Source organism: Hylobates moloch, unplaced genomic scaffold, assembly GCF_009828535.3.
Source record: "Hylobates moloch isolate HMO894 unplaced genomic scaffold, HMol_V3 SCAFFOLD_15, whole genome shotgun sequence".
Taxonomy (NCBI): Eukaryota; Metazoa; Chordata; class Mammalia; order Primates; family Hylobatidae; genus Hylobates; species Hylobates moloch.
The window spans coordinates 50,934,852-50,956,997 of NW_026652290.1; the positions used below are offsets into that span (position 1 = coordinate 50,934,852).

A 22,146-nucleotide genomic window follows, 5' to 3' on the forward strand; every position below is an offset into this window, starting at 1 on the left:
AAAAAGAAGATGCAAAAGAAAAAAATGGGTTTACTCTCTTAGCAAATTTCTGGCATATAATACATTATTATAGTGGCCATGCTGTAAAAAAAATAAAAATAAAAAATAAAACAAGCCTTGACCCCCAAATGTAAAAGGAATACAGCCTTTTTAAGAAAACTTGGAAAAGATAGAAGAGCCCAAAGAATAAACATTTATATTACCCATAACCCCACTATGTAAAGATAACTGGTGTATGTCTTGCACATATATGCACACACATATACACAGACATCTGAATATTCTATTCAAAAAGGTATCATACTATATATTGTTCTCTACCCTGTATGTGACAGGATAGTGTGACACTTTTCCATGTCAATATTCTTGCATGTCATAATTTTAGTAACTGCATACTTTTCCATCATATGAATGTGGCATATTTATGTAACCAATTCCCAGTATTAGATTTTTATAATTTCAATTTTTTTGGTATTACGATTCTTATATAATATATCTTTATGCAATCTCCGATTATTTCTTTAGGAAAAATGTCTACAAGTATAATTACTCTATTAAAAGGGCTTATACAATTTTCCAAATTGAAAAAAATGCTTTTTTCTTCTAATTCTCAAAGTAATATAGACACAGTGGCAAAAAGTCTAAACAGTTAAACTTTTGAATATTTTGGCATATAGTTTAGATTTTTCTTTTTTTTTTTCTTTTTATTGAGACTGAGACTCCCTCTCTGTCACCTAAGCTGGAGTGCAGTGGTGTGATCTCAGCTCATTGCAACCTCCAACTCCTGGGTTCAAGCAATTCCCCTGGCTCAGCCTCCCAAGTAGCTGGAACTACAGGTGCATGCCACCAGGCCCAGCTAATTTTTATATTTTTAGTAGAGACAGGGTTTTGCCATGTTAGCCAGCCTGGTCTCAAACTCCTGGGCTCAAGAGATCCACTTGCCTTGGCCTCCCAAAGTGCTGGGATTACAGGTGTGAGCCATCGCACCCAGCTTAGGTTTTTCTTTAGAAATGCTTATCTTTAAGACTTGATACATATTTCAAGTGTCTTTGCAGATTTCTGCCAATTTATATTCCCATGAACAGTATGTGAGTGTTTACTTCCTTATATCCCCAATTCTGGATTATTCCATTATTAAATTTCTAGACAGAAAGAAAAGGGTCTCATTTCAATTTGTACTCCTTTAATTATTAGTGAGTTTGAATTTTTTTTTTAGCATTCTCATGAATTTTCTATTTATGTTCTTTGATATTTTTGCTGTGTTCATGTCTTCCTTATTGGTATATAAATAGCCTTTTTTATAAGTAAGGAAATCTTCAGTCCTATCTGTAACACATATCCCTTTCCAGATTTTAATTTTATCTATGATTTGAAGTGTTTGTTTATTTAGAGACAGAGTCTCACTCTGTCACCCAGGCTGGAGTGCAATGGCATGACCTCGGTTCAGTGCAACCTCTGCCTCCTGGCTTCAAGCGATTCTCCTGCCCCAACCTCCCAAGTAGCTGGGATTACAGGCACCCGAACCACTCCTACCTAATTTTTGTATTTTTAGTAGAGATGGGGTCTCACCATGTTGGCCAGGCTGGTCCCCAACTCCTGATCTCAGGTGATCCACCTGCCTTAGCCTCCCAAAGTGCTGGGATTACAGGCATGAGCCACCACATCTGGCCTAAGCCTGTGTGGCTTTTTGTTTTTTGGTTTCTGATTTGGAAAGTAGGCTTAGAAAAGCTTTCCCTATTTCATTATTATATAAATATCATCTGTAGGCTGGGTGCAGTGGCACACGCCTGTAATCCCAGCACTTTGGGAGGCCAAGGCACCTGGCTGACATGGAGAAACCCTGTCTCTACTAAAAATACAAAAACTTAGCAGGGTGTGGTGGCACCGCCTGTAATCCCAGCTACTTAGGAAGCTCAGGCAGTAGAATCACTTGAACCCTGGAGGCGGAGGTTGCAGTGAGCAGAAATCGCACCACTGCACTCCAGCTTGGGCAACAGAGCGAGACTCTCTCAAAAAAATAAGAATAAAATAAATAAATAAATAATAAAATAAATATTATCTGTAGTTTCCCTCCCTCCCTCCCTCCTTTCCTTCTTTTCTTTTCTTTTCTTTCCATTTAACCATGGAGTTGGCCAAGCATGGTGGCTCACACCTGTAATCCCAGCACTTTGGGAGGCCAAGGCAGGTAGATCACCTGAGGTCAGAATCTTGAGACCAGCCTGGCCAACATGGTGAAAACCCATCTCCACAAAAAATACAAAAAAAAATTAGCTGGGCATTGTGGCATGCACATGTAGTCCCAGATACTTGGGAGGCTGAGGCAGGAGAATCGCTTGAACCTGGGAGGCGGAGGCTGCAGTGAGCCAAGATCATGCCACTGCACTCCAGCCTGGGCAACAGAGTGAGACCCCATCTCAAACAAACAAGCAAAAAAAACCACCCTGGAGTTCACTTTAGAATGCCATATGCTGCATGATGTAATAATTTGCCTTTTTTTTTCAAAGAGTAAACTATGCTGGCACCATTTTTTGAAATAATCATCATAACATCAGTACTCAATAAAAACACATTTGGGTCATTCTTAGGGTTTTCTCATTGGTTGCATTATCTTTCTGGTTTGTTTTTTCCGTGTGCCAGTACCAAAGTTTCAATTACGGTAGTTGTATAGTTAGCTTTATAAGTGACATTTAGTAAGTGCTTATATGCCAGGTACTGCAGTTGAATCCATGCCTTTTCTTTTCTTTTTTTCTTGTTTGAGATAGGGTCTCACTCTGTCATCCAGGGCAGAGCACAGTGGTGCAATCACGGCTCACTGCAGCCTCAACCTCTTGGGCTCAAACAATCTTCCCACCTCAGCCTCCTGAGTAGCTGGGATTACAAGGGTGCACCACCATGCCTGGCTAATTAAAAAAATGTTTTTGTATAGAGGCAGGGTCTCACTATGTTGCCCAGGCTGGGTTGAATTCCTGGGCTCAAGCAATCCTCCCACCTCAGCCTCCCAACGTGCTGGGATTACAGGTGTGAGCCACCATGCCCAGCCAAATGCACGCATTTTAGAGACAGACAACTAATAAGCAATAAAGCCAAGAAATGAGCCAAAGTTGTCTAGCTCCAAAACCCACATATTCAACCAATCCAGTAGTTTGCTCTTTAGGACACAGTACTATTTCAATATCTAAAAGTAAAAGCTCCTCATTATTACTGTTTTTCCATGTTTTCTTGCTTGTTCTTATCTAAATTTATTTTTCCAGATGATCTTTGGAATCACTACCTCCTCCTACTTAAAACAAACAAACAAAACCTTCTGAAATCCCCTCGGATTTTGATTAAAATTGATTTAAACAAATTATTTTGGGAAGAATTTATATCTTTAAAATATGGAGCCTTAATGGGAATATGTTGTATCATCTCTTCATTTATATAGCCCTTTTATATCTTTCAACAAAACTTTGTAATTTCCTTCATGTCGGTTTTTTGCTTTTTATTTTTTTATTTTTTGAGACAGGGTCTCACTCTGTTGACCAGGCTGGAATGCAGTGTGGCACAATCATAGCTCACTGCAACTTTGAACTCCTAGGCTCAAACAATCCTCCTGCATCAGCCTCCCAAATTTTTCCCAGTTTCTTATTACCTTGGTTATGTCTTTGGCTCACCCCTCCCTCATTCCTTTTTTTTTTTTTTTTTTTTTGAGATAGAGTCTCGCTCTGTCGCCTAGGCTGGAGTGCAGTGGCGCGATCTCAGCTCACTGCAACATCCGCCTCCCAGGTTCAAGCAATTCTCCTGCCTCAGCCTCCCAGGTAGCTGGGACTATAGGCGTGCACCACCATGTCCAACTAATTTTTGTATTTTTAGTAGTGACGGGATTTCACGATGTTGGCCAGGATGGTCTCAATCTCTTGACCTCGTGATCCACCCACCTTGGCCTCCCAATGTACTGGGATTACAGGCGTGAGCCACGGAGCCCGGCCCCCTCCCTCATTCTTTACCCTCCCTCAGTGTCAGGGTTTCCCATGGTCTTGTCCTTGGGTCTCTTCTCACACCAGGCCTGCTTCATGAATGATTCCTTCCTGCAGCCTGGCCTTGGTAAACTGCTCCCTGGCCTCTGGTCACCTGTGTCTTACATCACACATACCATTCCCTCTGCCCAGCTCACACTGCTCCCCTTTGTGCCTGTCAGTCTGTTGTACACACAATGAATTAGAGAAATGAAACTGTCACAGAGCATGGCTTTGTGGAGGGCAGAGATTTACACTTGCTTATTATCACCCAGCTGTGCAACCCTGTCGCCCTGTCTTACTTTCCACAGGCTTAGAGAAAGCAAGTGGATGAGTGAGGCCATGGATGAATGAAGCCACATGGGATGGTGGGAAGAGAGCACATGTAGCATTTAGAGTCTGATCCAGGTTCGGGTTCTGGCTTTGCCGCTTACCAGCTGTGTGACCCTGGGCAGGTTAACTGACCCTGTAAGCTCCCTTTCCCTCTCTGGAAATGAGGCTGCTGATAATTCACCAAGTGGGATTGTGGTGAGAATTATCTTAAGAGAATGATTTAAACTCTTAGCACAGTCCCTGGCATAAATGAGAGCCACAGCTCTGGAAGAGAGGTACAAGTCCTTGTCTTGCTCATGGAAAGCATCCTGTTTGACAAGGACATTGACTATTCCAGGGAAGTTGGTAAGGACTTCCTGAAAAGAGATACTTCGGCTGGCAGAGAAGTTCAGTGGGGTTCCCAGGCAGCAGGGAGTGCATGTGAGCTTTCCCGGTCGTTGTTAGACATAAGTAGCTTGCATCATCTACAGTGAAGCTTGTTTTGTCTGTTCCCTTTATTTCAGGTTCCAGTGGGATGGGAGCTTATCATGGAAAACATAGTTTTGATACTTTTTCTCATCAGCGTCCCTGTTTATTAAAAAGTTTAAAGAGAGAAGGTGCTAACAAACTCAGATATCCTCCCAACAGCCAGTCAAAAGTGGATTGGGGAAAATTTTTTCTCTTGAAACGGTTCAACAAAGAAAAACTTGGTCTCCTGTTGCTCACTTTCCTGGGTATTGTAGCCGCTGTGCTTGTCAAGGTGAGTCCCTATTACCCATGAGTGCCATTCTGTCTGGTCCTGGCCCGATGGCTGCCAGATGCATATTCTAGCAGGACTCTACATTAACTTGTAAAGTCTAAGACAGGGTCAGTGAACCACAGCCTGCTGGCCAGCTATCCGTTTTTGTCACTGAAGTTATTGGAACACAGCCACACCCACTTGTTTAATCATCCACAGCTGCTTTCATGGGATGGTGACAGAGCTGAGTAGTTCCAACAGAGGCTGAATGGCCCTCAAAGCCTAAATCATTACAGAAAAGTTTGCTGATCTCTGGTCTAAGAGGTTAAAACAGTGTAGAACTTGATTGCAGAATTCTGAGCTGTCTGATCAAAGGGTTAGCCCTTTGATCCTTTTGATATTGGACTTTCCTTGTCACTTACAGCTTTGTTCTTGAATGTGCATAAAATCAGCTTGCCACGAAGAGGGGGGCAAGAACTCTGGTGCAACAGCTTTGGTGAGGGATATTTTATTAGACTTGAGTTTTTTTCCTCCAAAGTTCACTACCTGATAAAGTTTATCTTCGGTAATTAGTCATTATAGAGATGGGCTTTCAAAGAGGCCCTCATGACAGCTGCCTTCTCAAAGCAGTTTGCATATTTTGAGATGAAAGAGGAAATCTGTAATTAAAGTTAAGATGGAATGAGGAAGGCAATTGTGTCTGTGGTGCCCTCAGCCGTTCAGCTGAGGATATAACATTGAAAATATTGACCATATCAGTGAAGAATGGGCTTGGAAAAGGCAGTGGTAATAGTTGTTTTTATATTTTGTTTAAAATTTGAAAGGGGTCTGGCACAGTGGCTCATGCCTGTAATCCTAGCACTTCAGGAGGCTGAGGTGGGTGAATCACGAGGTCAGGAGTTCAAGACCAGCCTAACCAATATGGTGAAACTCTGTCTCTACTAAAAATACAAAAAATTAGCCAGGCATGGTGACGCGCACCTGCAGTCCCAGCTACTTGGGAGGCTGAGGGAGGAGAATCACTTGAACCCGGGAGGTGGAGGTTGCAGTGAGCCAAGATCGCGCCACTGCACTCCAGCCTGGGCAACAGTGCGAGACTCCATCTCAAAAAAAAAAATTGAAAGGGGATTGGCTCATCTTAGAGTATCCCAGCCTTAGTGGAATTGGAGATACCAGTTGCATTTGAAATCATTTGGGTTTTCTCAGAAATACCAAGCTGTGCTGAGGAGAAAGGCCCTGTTGATTTTTCTGGTAGTTCACAGACTGCGTTGGTCCAGTAAGCAGAGATGAACACCAGATTTCAAAACCCAGCCCTGTCTGTTAAGAGTGAGGTAGGAACTTTTTGTTTTCTTTCTATATGTAAGGTGGGCCAAGTTGGGGTATGTTTTCTAGGGTTTTTTGTTTGTTTTTGTTTTTTTTGTTTGTTTGTTTTGTTGCTACAGTTGGAGGCTTAAGGGTTATTGAAAAAAGAATGGGCCGGGCGCAGTGGCTCACACCTGTAATCCTAGCACTTTGGGAGGCCAAGGCAGGCGGATTGCCTGAGTTCAGGAGTTCGAGAACAGCCTGGCCAACATGGTGAAACCCCATCTCTATTAAAAATACAAACGTTAGCTGGGTGTGGTGGTACATGCCTGTAGTCCCAGCTACTAGGGAGGCTGAGGCAGAAGAATTGCTTTAACCTGGGAGGCGGAGGTTGCAGTGAGCAAAGATTGTGCCACTGCACTCCACCCTGGGCGACAGAGCGAGACTCTGTCTCCAAAAAAAAAGAAAGAAAAAAGAATGTTTAACTTACTTATCTCTAGACGTTTTGGACCTGGGCCCCAGAGTATCAGGGTGTTAAAACTCCCCATATCCACAATTTTAAAACGGTGAAGTGACTTGCTAGAAATCTAAGAGAAATGTGCAGAGGCAATGGCTTAGCTGCGTCCAGGTGAAGCATACATCATTTCTTGGAAAAGGGCAGCCGAGTGTGAGCCTCATTTCTCTTCCCCTTCTACTCAGCTCTCCTGGGGGAAGTGCCAGCTGACTAATTCAGACTTGTCACCATCTAGTCACTGAACTCTTTATGTCATAATTTAAGAATAATGTTTTTTAAATCACTAAGTAGTTTTGATTTGTTTTCATTTTTAAAAAAAGTTTGACTTTGGAATTCATGGCAGCAAATGTCGTGAAATCAAGGTGTAGCATACAATTTAGGGGCTACTTTCTATTCTGCCTTCCTGAGGCTGGAGGTGTGGTTGGAAGCTTACTTGGGTCTCTGGTCAATATCTGTCTCTTGTTCTTTTCCCAAGACCTTGGTTCTTCAGTTTGATGATGCGTCTTGTTTGGAATAGAATATTTTAGCCTCATGGAAAATATGGAGGCCCAGGCTGAGTCTGCATTCTCCAATCTTACCAAACCCCCAAGAAGCCTCCCTCAGGTGCAGTGCAGTGTGCCAAGCAGGTTCGAGTTCCCAAAGGGTTTGGCAGGCATGTTTCTCTATGAGGGTCTAGAGAAGCAGCAATATATAAAACCTTTAGCAGAAACAAAAAAATGTGGTTTGATTCCTGGCTCAATGACCTTGGGCAAGGCCTTTTCTGAGCTCTTCCTTGGGCCTCAGCTTGCTCATCTACAGGATAAGGGAGTAGGTGTCAGTGATTCCCCAGGCCACTTTCAACCCTCCCGCTCAATTCTCATTACTAATAGTTGTTAATATTTCTTTGGATTCAATTTGGAACTAGGTAGAGATTTGGTTTTCTTTTCCACTTTGCTGCTTTTCTGCTCCTTTCTGAGCTTTTAATCCTCTTTTTATCAAATTACCTTTTATTTTAAATAAATGACTTTGAATCTGTACTGTATATTTACCTGAAGAGTCTATTTATTGTAGTTACATTTTTCTGAAATGGCTTTTATGTACTTAATAGTTTCCTTATTTTGTTACACTCTTGGATTTTATTTTATTAATTACCTTACTAGAATTAGAAGGGATTTAGAGCATAAGTACTGCACACGAAGTAAAGTTCCAATAAAGCTTATAAGCTACAGAAGGCGTTGTGGGAGATGTGGGTTTTAAAATGTTGAGAAACATAAGAGGTTAATGTTGATAAATTTCATTAGGCCTTTGACAACTAAATATGACATTTGAAAACCTTGAGATTGCAGCAGCCCTTCCTCAGTCTTCAATACGAAGGATTAAATTCAGTACTACTTTTGAATTTTAGAAACAAAATTGTTTACCAGTTTTTGAATTCCATGTAGAGACTTCAGCTTCCTACTGAAAATGCTAGGATAATAAGTTAGTACTCTCATCTTCTGTCTCTACTCTGACATTAGCTAATTGACAGTGGACAGAATATAGCCTCCATTATCACGTTGTCTCGCTCTTATTGTTGTTTTTTGAGGAAGGGCATAATCCTTTAGCCTAAACTGTGCTTCCTAGGCTTCCTAGAGATATGTAGTCCTTTTCTGTACAATGCATATAGAGTCTCTTCAGACAGGAGGTGTCTGAGTCCCAGTGCTGAGCTTGTGTTGCAAGGCTGGTTGTGGGTAGGTTTTTAAAGCAGCTGAGTAAACTGAATCCCTTTTTCCTCTCTCCAGGCTGAATATTACTGAAGAATGATCCCGTTCGACCTCCTAGTGCCTCTACTGAATTATTCCTCTTTTAAATGGTTAATGAACCAATAAATTTTAAATCATACCAAAAATAGTAAGAAAATATGTAAACACTCTGTGATCAAACTTAAAAGTCATTGCCATTTATCATTAATAAAACTTGCCATTTCAACCACATCCCAACATTCCTTAATAGGGTATTCAGGGAACCTATCTTAAATTGTGCTTATCTAAATCTTGGAGCTTTGAGCTAGGGGAGGAGAATGTATTAGGCTAAATACAGACTTTGAGGGGTTGTAAGGGAGTCTCAGAACCTCAGTGAATCCTTCACTCCGGTTAATGGCACTGCCCACCTCCTGTCCCTGCTGCCACCATCACTCTGTGGAGCTTTCAAGAGCTTGGTACTTCCCAGGGCTACCAGCAGTCCTCTGTAGTCCAGAGAGGTGAGGTTAGATCTTCTTGATTCCCTGTGAGGTTTCAGGCACTAAAACTCTATGTGGGAGAGGGAGGGGTTACTTCTCCAATGGGACTCAAGGACTTGACCTCCAGGAGTAGGCCCCTGGTCAGAAGTGCCATCTCACCAGTGGTCTTCATTCTTCCTCATTCATTCTCTATCATCCTGTGTTCTGTTTAGTTGCAACAATCTTTTGTGACTAATGTCACTCAAAGCATCTTGTAAATCCTAGGGCTTCCTGGAAGTTAGTTGCCAAAGTCATGCAAGCATCACCTGTCATTCTTGTGTTGTAGTTATAGAATTCTACATCTTCTAAAACCTAACTGGCATTTAAAAAATACATAGCCGGGCATGGTGGCTCATGCCTGTAATCCCAGCACTTTGGGAGGCCGAGGCGGGAGGATTGCTTGAGTCCAGGAATTTGAGACCAGCCTGGACAACATAGTGAGACCTCATCTCTATCAAAAAATAAAAATTAGCTAGATGTGGTGGCATGAGCCTGTGTTCCCAGCTGCTCAGGAGGCTGAAGTAGGAGGATCAATTGAGCCTGCGAGGCCAAGGCTGCAGCAGGCTGTGATTGCACCACTGCACTTCAGCTTGGGCAACAGAGCAAGACCCTGTCTCTGAAACAAAAAATACTGTAATAAAAGTACTTATAAACATACTAATCCTCTCTCAGGACCCTAAAGTTGCAGGTTAGTAGGTCTTCAAGGACAAATCTGTAAGTTTCTTATTTCTGTAGTGCAAGTAAAATTTCACTTTTTGAAACTATAGAGAAATCCCTTTCTGATTAGCCTACAGAACTTAAAGTGAGGGAACCATTTCCTCTCACAGACAAAGAGGCCTTGGATATTAGGACTTTGGGGTTTGGGAGCGTCATGGAGCAGACAGATGGTGGACGGTCTGGACAAGAAGCGAGTAAGCCACTGCAGTTGGTCATACTGAAGGGAATGGATGGCAAGAGGATCCCCTGAGCAAGTCAGAAGTTACTCTCATCAGTCGTTCATGGTCACAACCTGAGGTACTCTGCTGAGTGGGCAAGGCTGAAAAAGAGGCCTGTGGAATGCAGCGTTACCTGCTGGACAGGGCAGGGCAGGGCAGGCAGTTCTATGCCTTGGAGCTCCTGACTGCAGGGACTCCATCCCCACACTCAAAAAGACTCAGCTCACTTAATGAGAGAATGTAATTTACTTTATAGAATGTATAATCAACTTTGTTGAATAATTTGTTCTATTAAGGCTGTCTAAAGTATGTGATATCTCATCATAGTATGAAGTGTTGAGAATTAATAACTAGCCTAGTTTAGGAAAAAGCTGCTTAAAACTGTTTCTCTAAGAGAGTAATCATAAAATACCTTAGATAAAATTGCACTATGGAATTTTCGTTGAGTATGTTTAAATTATTGGCTTGTCTACTAATACATATCTGCTTCAAAATGAACATATTTCATAAAATTGGCGTCAATTTTAATGACACTCTGGTGTGGAACCTCAGATATGCCCTATTGGAGGCAATCCTTTGATCATAAATTCTCCCCAACTATAAATCCTTTTATGTCTTTATCATAGATGGTATTTGTCAGCTTTTTTTTTCTCATTTTAAAATTCCTAGCTGAGAAGATTTTCTCAAACTTTATGTTCTGCTGTGTGTGTTGGGGGTGGTGGTTAGTAGCTATAGTAAGTATGGTTTTTCCAGTGGCATCCTCCTACCCCCAGTTGCTGATCTAGAACAAGTGTTTCTGTAAGCATATTTGTAGAACACTAATCCCACAAGATTTTACACAAAAAAATGGTCCTGCCACCAGTCCTGTATACCACTGGCTTGTAAAGCATATCAGCAAACTAAAGGACCCAGATCCTTTGGAACCTCTGAAGTGCTAGTGTGTGCAGCTCCCAGACTTCCTTGACCATGGAGCCATTTACCTTAATACCTGTTAACCGTGGACCACACTTGGGCAAACAGTGGCATAGAGTCTGGAATTGCTTCCGTGATGACTTTGCTGTGCTGTGTTCCTACTTGTTTTGTGCCCTTATTTATATTGTGTCACTACTAGAAGAAAAAGTACAGTAAGAACAAGTATTTCTCAAAGTCTGTGATAAGTGAAAATGCTGATGGAATGAAAGAACTGGAGAAAAGGGGAAGAGAAGGGTATATGGACAGCCACCACCCTGGTCAGGGTCTCACAGCACTTGTATCTGCTGGGAGCACACAGGGGTTGCCTGGACAGGGCCTACTGGTCCCCTTCTCAGAGCTTCACAGAGGGTTTATGACAGACTTGAGCAGCAGGCTGTGCTTAGGAAATGTGTAATCTTTAATGTAGCAGTGGTTTTTGTGATTTTATCTGCAGTCTCCCATTTGAAGCCATTTACATTAATAATAATAGTGGCAATCCCTGGACGCTGACTCATGCATTTGGCTGATGTCTTCTGTAGAGCAGTCCAGGTCACAGAAGAAAACTCCAGCTTGACCAGAACAGAATTGTCAAGTCTGCTCTGTTCAGATCCCTCTGAGTGTCACCACAAGGAATCAGACAAAGTTCTTTTTTTGAGGAATGGTTCAAAGTGTCCACCTGCACTGGACCCCACTGGTGCTTTTGCAGGGCAGACCATGGTGTGTTTGTGTACAGGGGACAGCCACTCCTGGCTTTCTGTTTCCAAGCTTCTTTGCTAGTGCCTTGTGGCTAGGATCCTGACCGTGAGCCCCACCATCAGTGTGGCTGATGCCACCCCCAGAGCAGCCCCACGGCGGATGACCAGCTGTTTCACTGACAGTCTGCTGGTAGGAGCTGAAAGGGCATGGGCTGCCTCTGGAGTCCCGAAGAGGTCCACGTGGCACTCAGACCTTGAATACGTTGTCAAGGTAATGCCAGGGGAACTCCCTGTAGCCACTGAGGACGCAAACAGGAGCAAACTCAGCAGGTCAGGGGTCAGAGGGAACGCTTTGGCCTTGGAATCGGGAAACCTAGGTTAACCACCTGGCTGTGTTTGTTACACCTCACAAGGGACGATGCCTATACAATAGAAAAATACCTGCTTTATCTACATTACAAGCAAGATCAGAGGAGGAGATACGCAGGAAAGCGTCTTAAACTGTGAATTTCACATGCAGATAACGCTTACTACTAGGATCTAATGAGGAGTGTTCTTGTCAGTGCTTGGCCCTGTGATGATCTGTGGCTTCAAAAGCACATGGGAAACACAATCATGTCTTACCGTATTCTCTCATGACAACTTACGCTCCCAGAGTTTTAGCTGGCTCACTACTGCCCTGATCAAGGATTAGCCCAGGATGGATGAAGTCATGGAGACATCATCTGTATGAGCTTTGGGCCATTTGCACACATGCCTGGCACTCAGGACCAGCCCTGGGGCAGAGCTGGGGCCATCACTTCATGACATGGACATTGGCACAAACCAGAGAGATGTTTGTCTGCCTGATGGGGTGGAGAGAGGTAGATAGCAGGTGCCCCCCCAAAGCCAGAGTCAAGCCAGGCTGGCTGACCAACCAGGCTCCCCATAGGTTAAAAGTTGGCCTTCCGTCTTGAGCAGAGTTCAGTGGGGGAGATCGTGAGCTCTTGAATCTGACGGGTTGATGCTCAGATCTTATGTCTGGCCTTTACAAGTTGTGGGATGAGGGAGGAAATACTTAAGTTCTTTCAGCCTCACTTCCTCATCTGAAAATGGGCATACATCTAGTTGCCTCTCAAGGCCAAAGACTTGGTGTGGGGCCTGGTACTTGCGTGCCTGCTAGACAATAGATGTTGTTGTCTTCCTGGTGCTTAGGACATCGTTTTCATAATAATGGGAAGAAAAATAGCTTGGGCTTGTACAGTTTCCAATTGTATGAGGCACAGAGGGCAGATAGGAGCAACATGCTACTGACATTTATATGTGTACCAAAGTAGAAGCAGCCGTGACAGCATTACCTGAAGACAGGACTGCTTTCTCAGGCCCAGGTCTGGTTGCAGTGCTCTCTGCTCTCTGCCGCTGCTGCTGGCCTGAGTGTTTCTTAGCCTAAAGGAGAAAGAACTCACTTGGGTCAACCTGCCAGCTCAACAGTTCACCTCTTCACTGCTAGCCTCTCATTCTGTTTTTAAAACATTGCAAGCTGAAGCAGCATATATGCATGTATTCATAGTCGTGGGGTTTTTAGAAAGTATCATTTTAAGGCTGGGCATGGTGGCTCACACCTGTAATCCCAGCACTTTGGGAGGCCGAGGCGGATGGATCGCTTGAGCTCAGGAATTCAAGGCCAGTCTGGGCAATATAGTGAAACCCTGTCTCTACCAAAAATACTAAAAAATTAGCTGGGCATGGTGGCGCATGTCTGTAGTCCCAGCTACTCAGGAGGCTGAGGCAGGAGAACCTCTTGACCCCAGGAGGCAGAGGTTGCATTGAGCCGAGATTGCACCACTGCATTCCATCCTGGGCAACAGAGCGATACTCCATCTCAGATAAATAAATGTATCATTTTAAATATCTGTTTATCCAGCATCTTAAGTGTCAGGATGACTTTTTCTGTGCACAAAGGCAAAACCACACCCTGATAGGATTCAGGGTCTTTGAGAGAACACTGCTTCTGTGCTCTGCTTGCAGACTGAGTTGTGCCTTTGCTGTGTCTGAGATGCAAAGGCTGCCTTGCCCTGTTTAAAAAGGACACCAAAGAGGATGGTGGGCAGGGTGATTTTATGACCCCTTCCAAAGTCAAGGCACACGCTCGGGGGTTCATCTGGGTTCAGACTAGTTTGAGTTCTTTGTGTGCATTTGGTTTTTCACAGATGGGGCTGTCTAAGGAAGGTTTTTGGTTTTGTTTCTGTTTATAACTGCAGAGCATGCTTCTTATACTGGCCAATTACAGTGACAGGAGCCACTGTTGAGGCTCAAGTGGCCCCTCTGTAATCCCCCACAAAACACCTGCAGCACGCCTGTAATCCCAGCACTTTGGGAGGCCGAGGTGGGCGGATCACGAGGTCAGGAGATCGAGACCATCCTGGCTAACACGGTGAAACCCCGTCTCTACTAAAAATACAAAAAATTAGCCGGGCGTGGTGGCGGGTGCCTGTAGTCCCAGCTACTGGGGAGGCTGAGGCAGGAGAATGGCATGAACCCAGGAGGCGGAGCTTGCAGTGAGCTGAGATTGCACCACTGCACTCCAGCCTGGGCGACAGAGCGAGACTCTGTCTCAAAAAAAAAAACAAACGAAAAAAACCTGTAGCTTATACTACACTGCTGCCAAGTTCTCATGTGCTCTGGGCATTTCTGGCTGAGTAGTCACTCCACCTGCTGGGGTCAGGTGCAGGGTGTGTCTTGTGGCCAGGGTCAGCTGACCCACTTACCTCCTCTGCAGCAAGCTTCCAGTCCAGCCGGGCAGTATAAGCAACAAAGGCAGCAGTTGCCAGGAAGACACAGGCCAGCATGCCCAGCCAGAGGCCTGGAGGAGACAAGTGATGATGGGAACAATGTCCGACGACCACCCAGGCCTCTCCCGACTTCCTCACACCACATACCCATGATTCTCATTCTGACCACAAAGGTCAGAAGGATGCCCAGTGGTAGGCCGATGATGTAATATGTGATGGCATTCACAGCGGCACCAAAGGCCTGCTTCCCAGTTCCTCTCAGAACTCCACCATAGACACACTAGGAGGGGAGACAGAAATGGGCAAGAGGGTCATGATGATGAGACTAAGAGCAGGTGTCATGCAGGAGGCACTGTGCTAAGCCATTCACATGGCATTACTTCACTGAGTTCTCACAGCACTGGATGGGTGCCTTTATCTCCCTTTCTTCCCTGAGGGTGGCTGTCCAAGACAGGTCAGATCACTTGTCCATGTTACACAGAAGTAACTGTTTTGAACACAACCCTACAGCACCCAGGCTTCACCGCCACACCATATGGCCTCCCTAGAAAGTAAAGGTAGAATTGGTGGCCAGCAACCAGTTGGTCTGGGAGATTGGACTAACTTCACATGATACAGAGGTGGTGTGTTGGTTTCCTGTGGCCACTGTAGCAAATTACTACAGTAATTTGGGTCGGGCATGGTGGCTCATGCCTATAATCCCAGCACTTTAGGAGGCTGAGGAGGGCAGATCACTTGAGGTCAGGAGTTCAAATCAACCTGGCTAAAATGGTGAAACCCCATCTCTAAAAATACAAAAATTAGCCGGGCAAGTTGGCACTGTAATCCCAGCTACTTGGGAGGCTGAGGCACGAGAATTGCTTGAACCTAGGATGCACCACTGCACTCTAGCCTGGGCGACAGAGCGAGACTTGGTCACACACACACACACACACACACACACAAATTTATTATTTTATTTTACAGTTCTGGAGGTTAGAAGTTTGAATTGGGTCTCACTGTGCCAAAATCAAGAGCTTGTTCCTTCTGAAAGCCCTAGCTGAGAATGTTCCTCTGCTTTTTCTAGCTTCTAGAATTCCTTCTGTATTCATTGGCTGGTGGCCCCACATCACTCCAACCTCTGCTTCCAGCCTCACATGTCCTCTGACTCTCCTGCCTCCCTCTTCTAAGGACCCTTGTATTTACACTGGGCCCACTTGGGTGACCCAGGATAATCCCCCTATCTCCAGATTCTTAATCACACCTGCAAAGTCCCATTTGCCTTGAAACACTCACAGGTTCTGGGGATTATTATGTGGACGTTGAAACTTGGGGGCCATTATTTTGCCTACCATGCATGGCAAACAGTGGTTGTTAGCTTATTCCATATGAGACAAGCAGCCCTCACCCACTGCTGTCTGTGATTATGTCTCACCTCAAAGATGAGAATTGCTCTGGAAAAAGTACTGTTTATTTCATTAGTCTCATTTTCCCAACATGATTTCAGATCTTCTATAGGCACAGCTCATCCTTGGTCAGGATTATTGGCCAATAGATATTTGGTTATTTTTATTTTGTTCCTGTGAGAGGTGGGGAGTATTTTGTGCTTTGTACATATCTGAACAAAGAGGTAATGCACTGGGGTTAGGAGATGTATGCTTCTTGAACTTTGTAATATGGTATGTATATTTCTGGTTATTATACGTCATGGCATGATCTTTTTTGGCTAAAAAAAGACTTCTCCCAAATTATGATTGATGTACCCTGGACCAGTGTTTCTCAAAAGGAGATGACAAATTCTGGGATGTTTTTGTTGTGACAACTGTGGGGGTGTGGTGGGGGAAAGTGTTATAGCATCTAGTGGGTAGAGACCAAGGATGCTGCTAAACATCCTACAATCCTCAGGGGACCACCCTGCCCCCACCAAACAAAGAGTTATCTGGTCTAAAGTGCCAGTAGTTCCGAGGTTGAGAAACTCTGATTTAGAGTATTGTGAATTAAAGTGGCAATTTCAGTGGCAGGAAGGGCCAGTGGCTTTGCTAGCCTGAGGTTGTGGGCCTGTTTGGGAGAAGCCATCGACCAGTGGACTAGGTGGGGATTTAAGAGGGAGTTTGATGAGGTAAAACAGCCAAGGGAGTGGGGAGGTACTGGTAAGTTCTCTACATATCCCAAGCTGACCAGAGGCTGTGCATATGATGTAGCAGAGACCAAGCCTCCCACATGTTCCTGGACAATGGAGCCTGTCCACATGGGCTGAAGAGACCAGTAGTACCCAGAAGAAAGTAAAAGCCAGGACTCACTTGAAAACAGATGGAACTCTGAATATGTCTCTAGCCCACACATGGATCTGTCAGCAGAGAATGGAAGCCTTGCTAACTATCAGAGGTGTTGAACACAGTCTCTGACCAGTAATTGGCTGAACACTAAGCTCTGCAGACATTTTTAAGCCTAGAAAGAACATTTTAAACTAGAAAGCTAGACTTAAAAATAAGAACAAGGGGGAAAAATACTGAGCAAGAGAGATCAGCAGCTGTACATTGTAGAGGAGACAGGAGTCACAGAATCAGTCTAAGCAAGTTACTTAGCCAACACAATGACATTCCTTGGGTCTTACATGCAGCATTCTCCAGGATAGACCTGCGTTAGGCCACAAAACAAATCTCAATAAACTAAACTTTAAAAAAAATTTTAAGAGATGGAGTCTTGCTATGTTACCCTGGCTGGTCTTGAACTCCTAGGCTCAAGCAGTGCTCTCATCTCAGTCTCCTGAGTACCTGGGACTACAGGCACATTCCATCATGCCTGGCAAATTTTGAAAGACTGAATTCATACAAAGTATGTTCTCTGGCCACAACAGAATTAAATTAGAGATGCTTACCAGAAATAAAACCCCAAATATTTGGAAATTAAATGCACTTCTAAACCATAAGTCAAAGAATAAATCACAAGAGAAATTTAAAAATATTTCGAACTTGAAAATTTTGATGAACATCAAAATTTATTAGATGCAACTAAGGCAATGCTTAGAGAGAAATGTACAGCTTCAAATGCCTATATCAGAAAGGGAGAAAGGTCTCGAATCAATGACCTAATATTCTACCCTAAGAAGCTAGTAAAGAAGAACAAACTATACCTAAATAAAGTCAAAGGATAAGAATGTAAAAGATTAGTGTGGAGGCCGGGTGCGGTGGCTCACGCTTGTAATCCCAGCACTTTGGGAGGCTGAGACAGGAGGATTGCTTGAGGCCAGGAGTTAGAGACCAGCTTGGGCAATACAGCAAGACACCGTCTCTACCAAAAAAAAAAATTAAAAAAATATAAAAAGATAAAAGATTAGTGTAAAATCATTGAAATAAACAGCAGAAGACTAAAAGATGCATCTATTAAAAAAACTACTTTTCAAGACATAGTGTAAGATATAAATAGAAACAACAAAGTTAAGAAACAGCAGGGGATGAAGTTAAAGTTTTTCTTAATTTTCTCTGCTTGTTTTCGCAATCAGTATTTAGTTGTCATTAGTTTAAAAATAATGGATTATTGGCCAGGCATGGTGGCTGATGTCTGTAATCCCAGCACTTTGGGAGGCAAAAGCAGGTGGCTCACCTGAGGTCAGGAGTTCAAGACCAGCCTGGCCAACATGGTGAAACCCTGTCTCTACCAATAATACAAAAATTAGCCAGGCGTGGAGGTGAGCACCTGTAATCCCAGCTACTCAGGAGGCTGAGGCAGAGAATTGCTTGAACCCGGGAGGCGGAGGTTGCAGTGAGCCGAGATCATACCATTGCACTCCAGCCTGGGCTACAAGAGTGAGACCCTGTCTCAAATAAATAAATAACATTGCAAGCCTCATGGTAGCCTCAAATCAAAAACCTACGAAAGATACACAAAAAATAAAAAGCATACTACCAGAGAAAATCACCTTCACAAAAAGGAAGACAAGAAGGAAGGAAGATACCACCAAACCATAAAATAAATAACAAAATGGCAGGACTAGTCCTAACTTATCAATAATAACATTGAATGTAAATGAACTAAACTCTCTAGTCAAAAGACATAGAGTGGCTCAATGGATTAAAAAACAAAACTCAATGATCTGTTGCCTACAAGATGCACACTTCACCTACAAAGACACACATAGACTGAAAATAAAGAGATGGAAGAGGATATTGCATGCAAATTGAAACCAAAAGTGATCAGGAGTAGTTTATACTTAGACAAAACAGATTTCAAGACAAAAACTATAAAAAGAGACATGGTCATTGTATAACGATAAAGGGGGTCAATTCAGCAAGAGAATATAACATTTATAAATATATATGTACCCAACACCAGAGCACCCAGATATATAAAGCAGATGTTATTAGAACTAAAGAGAGAGATATATTTCAATACAATAATAGCTAGAGATTTCAATATCCCACTTGCAGCGCTGGACAGATTATCCAGGCAGAAAGTCAACAAAGAAACATTGGAGTTAATCTGCCCTATAGACCAAATAGACCTAATAGATATTTACAAAAGATTTCATTCAGCGGCTGCAGAATTACACATTCTTCTCCTCAGCATATGGATCATTCTCAAGGACAGACCATATTTGAGTCACAAAACAAGTCTTAAAAATTTCAGAAAAAATTGAAATCATATCAGGTATTTTCTCTGACCACAGTGAAATAAAACTGGAAATCAATAACAAGAGGAACTTTGGAAACTATACAAACACATGGAAATTAATATGCTCCTGAATGACCAGTGGGTCAATGAAGAAATTTAGGAAATTTTTAAAATTTCTTGAAACAAATGATAATGGAAACAACATATCAAAACCTATGTCATACAATGAAAGCAGTACTAAGAGAGTTTATAGGAATAAGCACCTACGTCAAAAAGTGGAAAAACATCTAATAAATAACCTAACGATGCATCTTAAAGAACTAGAAATGCAAGAGCAAACCAGACTCAAAATTAGTAGAAGAAAAGAAAGAACAAAGGTCAGAGCAGAAATAAGTTAAATGGAAACAGACCAAAAAAATACAAAAGATCAATGAAATGAAGTTGCTTTTTTGAAAAAATAAAATAGACAAACCTTTAGCCAGATGAAGAAAAAAAAAGAGAAAAGATCCAGATAAAATCAGGAGTGAAAGAGGAGACATAACTAATACCAAGAAATGCAAAGGATCATTAAACACTACTATGAGCAACTATATACCAATAAATTGGAAAACCTAGAAGAACTGGATAAATTCCTAGACATGTACAACCTACCAAAATGCAACCATGAACAAATCTGAAACCTGAACAGACTAATAACAAATAATGAGATTGAAGCTGTAATAATAAGTCTCCTATCACTTCTTGGCCTTTTGGCTAAGATCAAGTGTAATCATAAGTCTCCTAGCAGACAAAAGCCCAGGACCCAATGACTTCATTGCTGCATTTTACAAAACATTTAAACAACAAATACCAGTCCTATTCAGTCTGTTCAAAAAAATAAAGGAGAGAGGCATATTTCCAAACTCATTCTATAATGAGGCCAGTATTATCTTGATACCAAAACCAGACAAAGACACATAAAAAAAAAAACAAACTACAGACCAGTATCCCTGATAAACATTAATACAAAAATTCTCAACAAAAATACTAGCATACCAAATTTATCATGATCAAGTAGGATTTATCTCTGGGATATAAGGATAGTTCATCATATGCAAACCAATCAGTATGATACATCATATCAAAAGAATGAAGGACAAAAACCATATGATTTCAATTGATGCTGAAAAGCATTTGATGAAATTCAACATCCCTTCATGATTAAAAAAAAAAAAAACTCAAAAAAACTGGGTATAGGAGGAACATTAACGCAATAAAAGCCTTATACAAGAGACCCACAGCTAGTATCATACCAGACAGGGGAGAATTGGAAGCCTTCCCTCTAAGATCTAGAACAGGACAAGGATACCCACTTTCACCACTATTATTCAAAATAGTACTGGAAGTCCTAGCTAGAGCAGACAAGAGAAAGACAGTGCATCCAGATTGAAAAGGAAATCAAATTATCCTTGTTTGCAGGTGATATCATCTTTTTTGTTTGTTTTGTTTTGTTTTTGGAGATGGATTCTCGCTCTGTTGCCCAGGCTGGAGGGTTCAGGGACTTCTCCTCTGCCTCATCTTCCCAAGTAGCTGGGATTACACTACACTGCCTGCACTACAAAGCCTGGCTGATTTTTGTATTTTTTTTAGTAGAAACGGGGTTTCACCATGTTGGCCAGGCTAGTCTTGAACTCCTGACTTCAAATGATCTGCTCACCTCGGCCTCCCAAAATACTGGGATTAGAGGCGTGAGTCACTGCGTCCCGCTGGTGATATCATCTTTTTTTTTTTTTTTTTTTTTTTAAGAGAGGGTCTCGCTCTGTCATCCAGGCTGGAGTGCAATGGTGCATTCAGAGCTTACTGCAGCCTTGACCTCTTGAGCTCAAGCAGTCCTCCCACCTCAGCCTCTCAAGCAGTTAGGACTACAGGCATGCACCACCATACCTGGTTACTTTTTTATTTTAGTAGAGATGTACCACCATACCTGGCTAACTTAAAAATCTTTTTGAAGAGATAGGGTCTCACTGTGTTGCCCAGGCTGGTCTCAAACTCCTGGCCTCAAGCAATCCTCCTGCCTCAGCCTCCCAAAATGCTGGGATTACAGTTGTGAGCCACCATGTCTGGCCCAGATGATAGGATCTTATATTTGGAAAAACCTAAAGACTCCCACCAAACAACTATTTGAACTGATAAATCCAATAAAGTTACAGTATACCAAATCAACATACAAAAATCAGTAGCATTTCTGTATGCCAACAGCGAACAATCTGAAAAATCAAGAGAGTATTCCCATTTACAATAGCTACAAGTAAAATACTTAGGAATAAACTTAATCAAAGAAATGAAAGATGGCCAGGCACGCTGGCTTATGCCTGTAATCCTAGCATTTTGGGAGTCCAAGGTGAGTGGGTCTCTTGAGACCAGGAGTTCAAGACCAGCCTGGGCAACATGGTGAAACCCTGTCTCTACAAAAAAATACAAAAATTATCTGGGTGTGGTGGCATGCACCCATGGTCCCAGCTACTCAGGAGGCTGAAGTGAGAGGATCACCTGAGCTCAGGAGGTCAAGGCTGCAGTAAGCCATGATCCTGCCACTGCACTCCAGCCTGAGTGACAGAGTGGGACCTTGTCTCAAAAAAAAAAAAAAAAAGACAAACGAATGATCCCTACAATGAAAACTATAAAACATTGATGCAATAAATTGAAGAGGACACACAAAAAAATGGATATTCTATGTTCATGGATTGGAAGAATTAATATTGTTAAAATGTTCATACTACCCAAAGCATTCTACAGATTCAATGTAATCCCTATTAAGATACCAGTGACATTCCTCACAGAAACAGAAAAAAAATACTAAAATTTATACGGAACCACAAAAGACCCAGAATGGCTAAAGCCATCCCGAGCAAAAAGAACAAAACTGGAGGAACGACATTACCTAACTTCAAATTATACTACTGAGCTGTAGTAACCAAAACAGCATAGTACTGGCATAAAAACAGACACACAGACTAATGGAGTGGAATAGAGAACCCAGAAGTAAATCCATGCATCTACAGTGAACTCATTTTTGACAAAGGTGCCAAGAACATACATGAGGGAAAGGACAGTCTCTTCAATAAAT

General features: G+C 42.6%; 2 protein-coding genes across 12 annotated transcripts in view; one reads left to right on the forward strand and one right to left on the reverse strand.

Moving 5' to 3' along the window:
- The window catches only part of ALDH3A2 (aldehyde dehydrogenase 3 family member A2), a 65,256-nt gene that overhangs the window by 19,614 nt on the left and 23,496 nt on the right, over positions 1-22,146 (forward strand). For 7 of the 11 annotated variants that reach the window (XM_058428975.1, XM_032176854.2, XM_032176856.2 and 4 more), the window contains 2 exons: positions 4,832-5,067; positions 9,886-11,484. In XM_058428975.1, the coding sequence (XP_058284958.1) occupies positions 4,832-5,067; positions 9,886-10,065 (416 nt within the window). In that variant the 3' untranslated portion in view covers positions 10,066-11,484. Of the gene's footprint in view, positions 1-4,831; positions 5,068-6,252; positions 6,378-8,622; positions 11,485-22,146 lie in introns of those variants that run through there. The other 4 variants (XM_032176855.2, XM_032176858.2, XM_058428974.1 and 1 more) reach the window with 4 other exon arrangements.
- Positions 11,724-22,146, reverse strand: part of SLC47A2 (solute carrier family 47 member 2) — a 39,643-nt gene continuing 29,220 nt past the window's right edge. Inside the window, exons 14-17 of the mRNA XM_032176860.2 lie at positions 14,598-14,730; positions 14,427-14,521; positions 13,017-13,104; positions 11,724-11,978 (exon numbers count right to left, since the gene is read on the reverse strand). Coding sequence (XP_032032751.1) covers positions 11,758-11,978; positions 13,017-13,104; positions 14,427-14,521; positions 14,598-14,730 — 537 coding nt within the window. The 3' untranslated portion in view covers positions 11,724-11,757. The remainder of the gene's footprint in view (positions 11,979-13,016; positions 13,105-14,426; positions 14,522-14,597; positions 14,731-22,146) is intronic.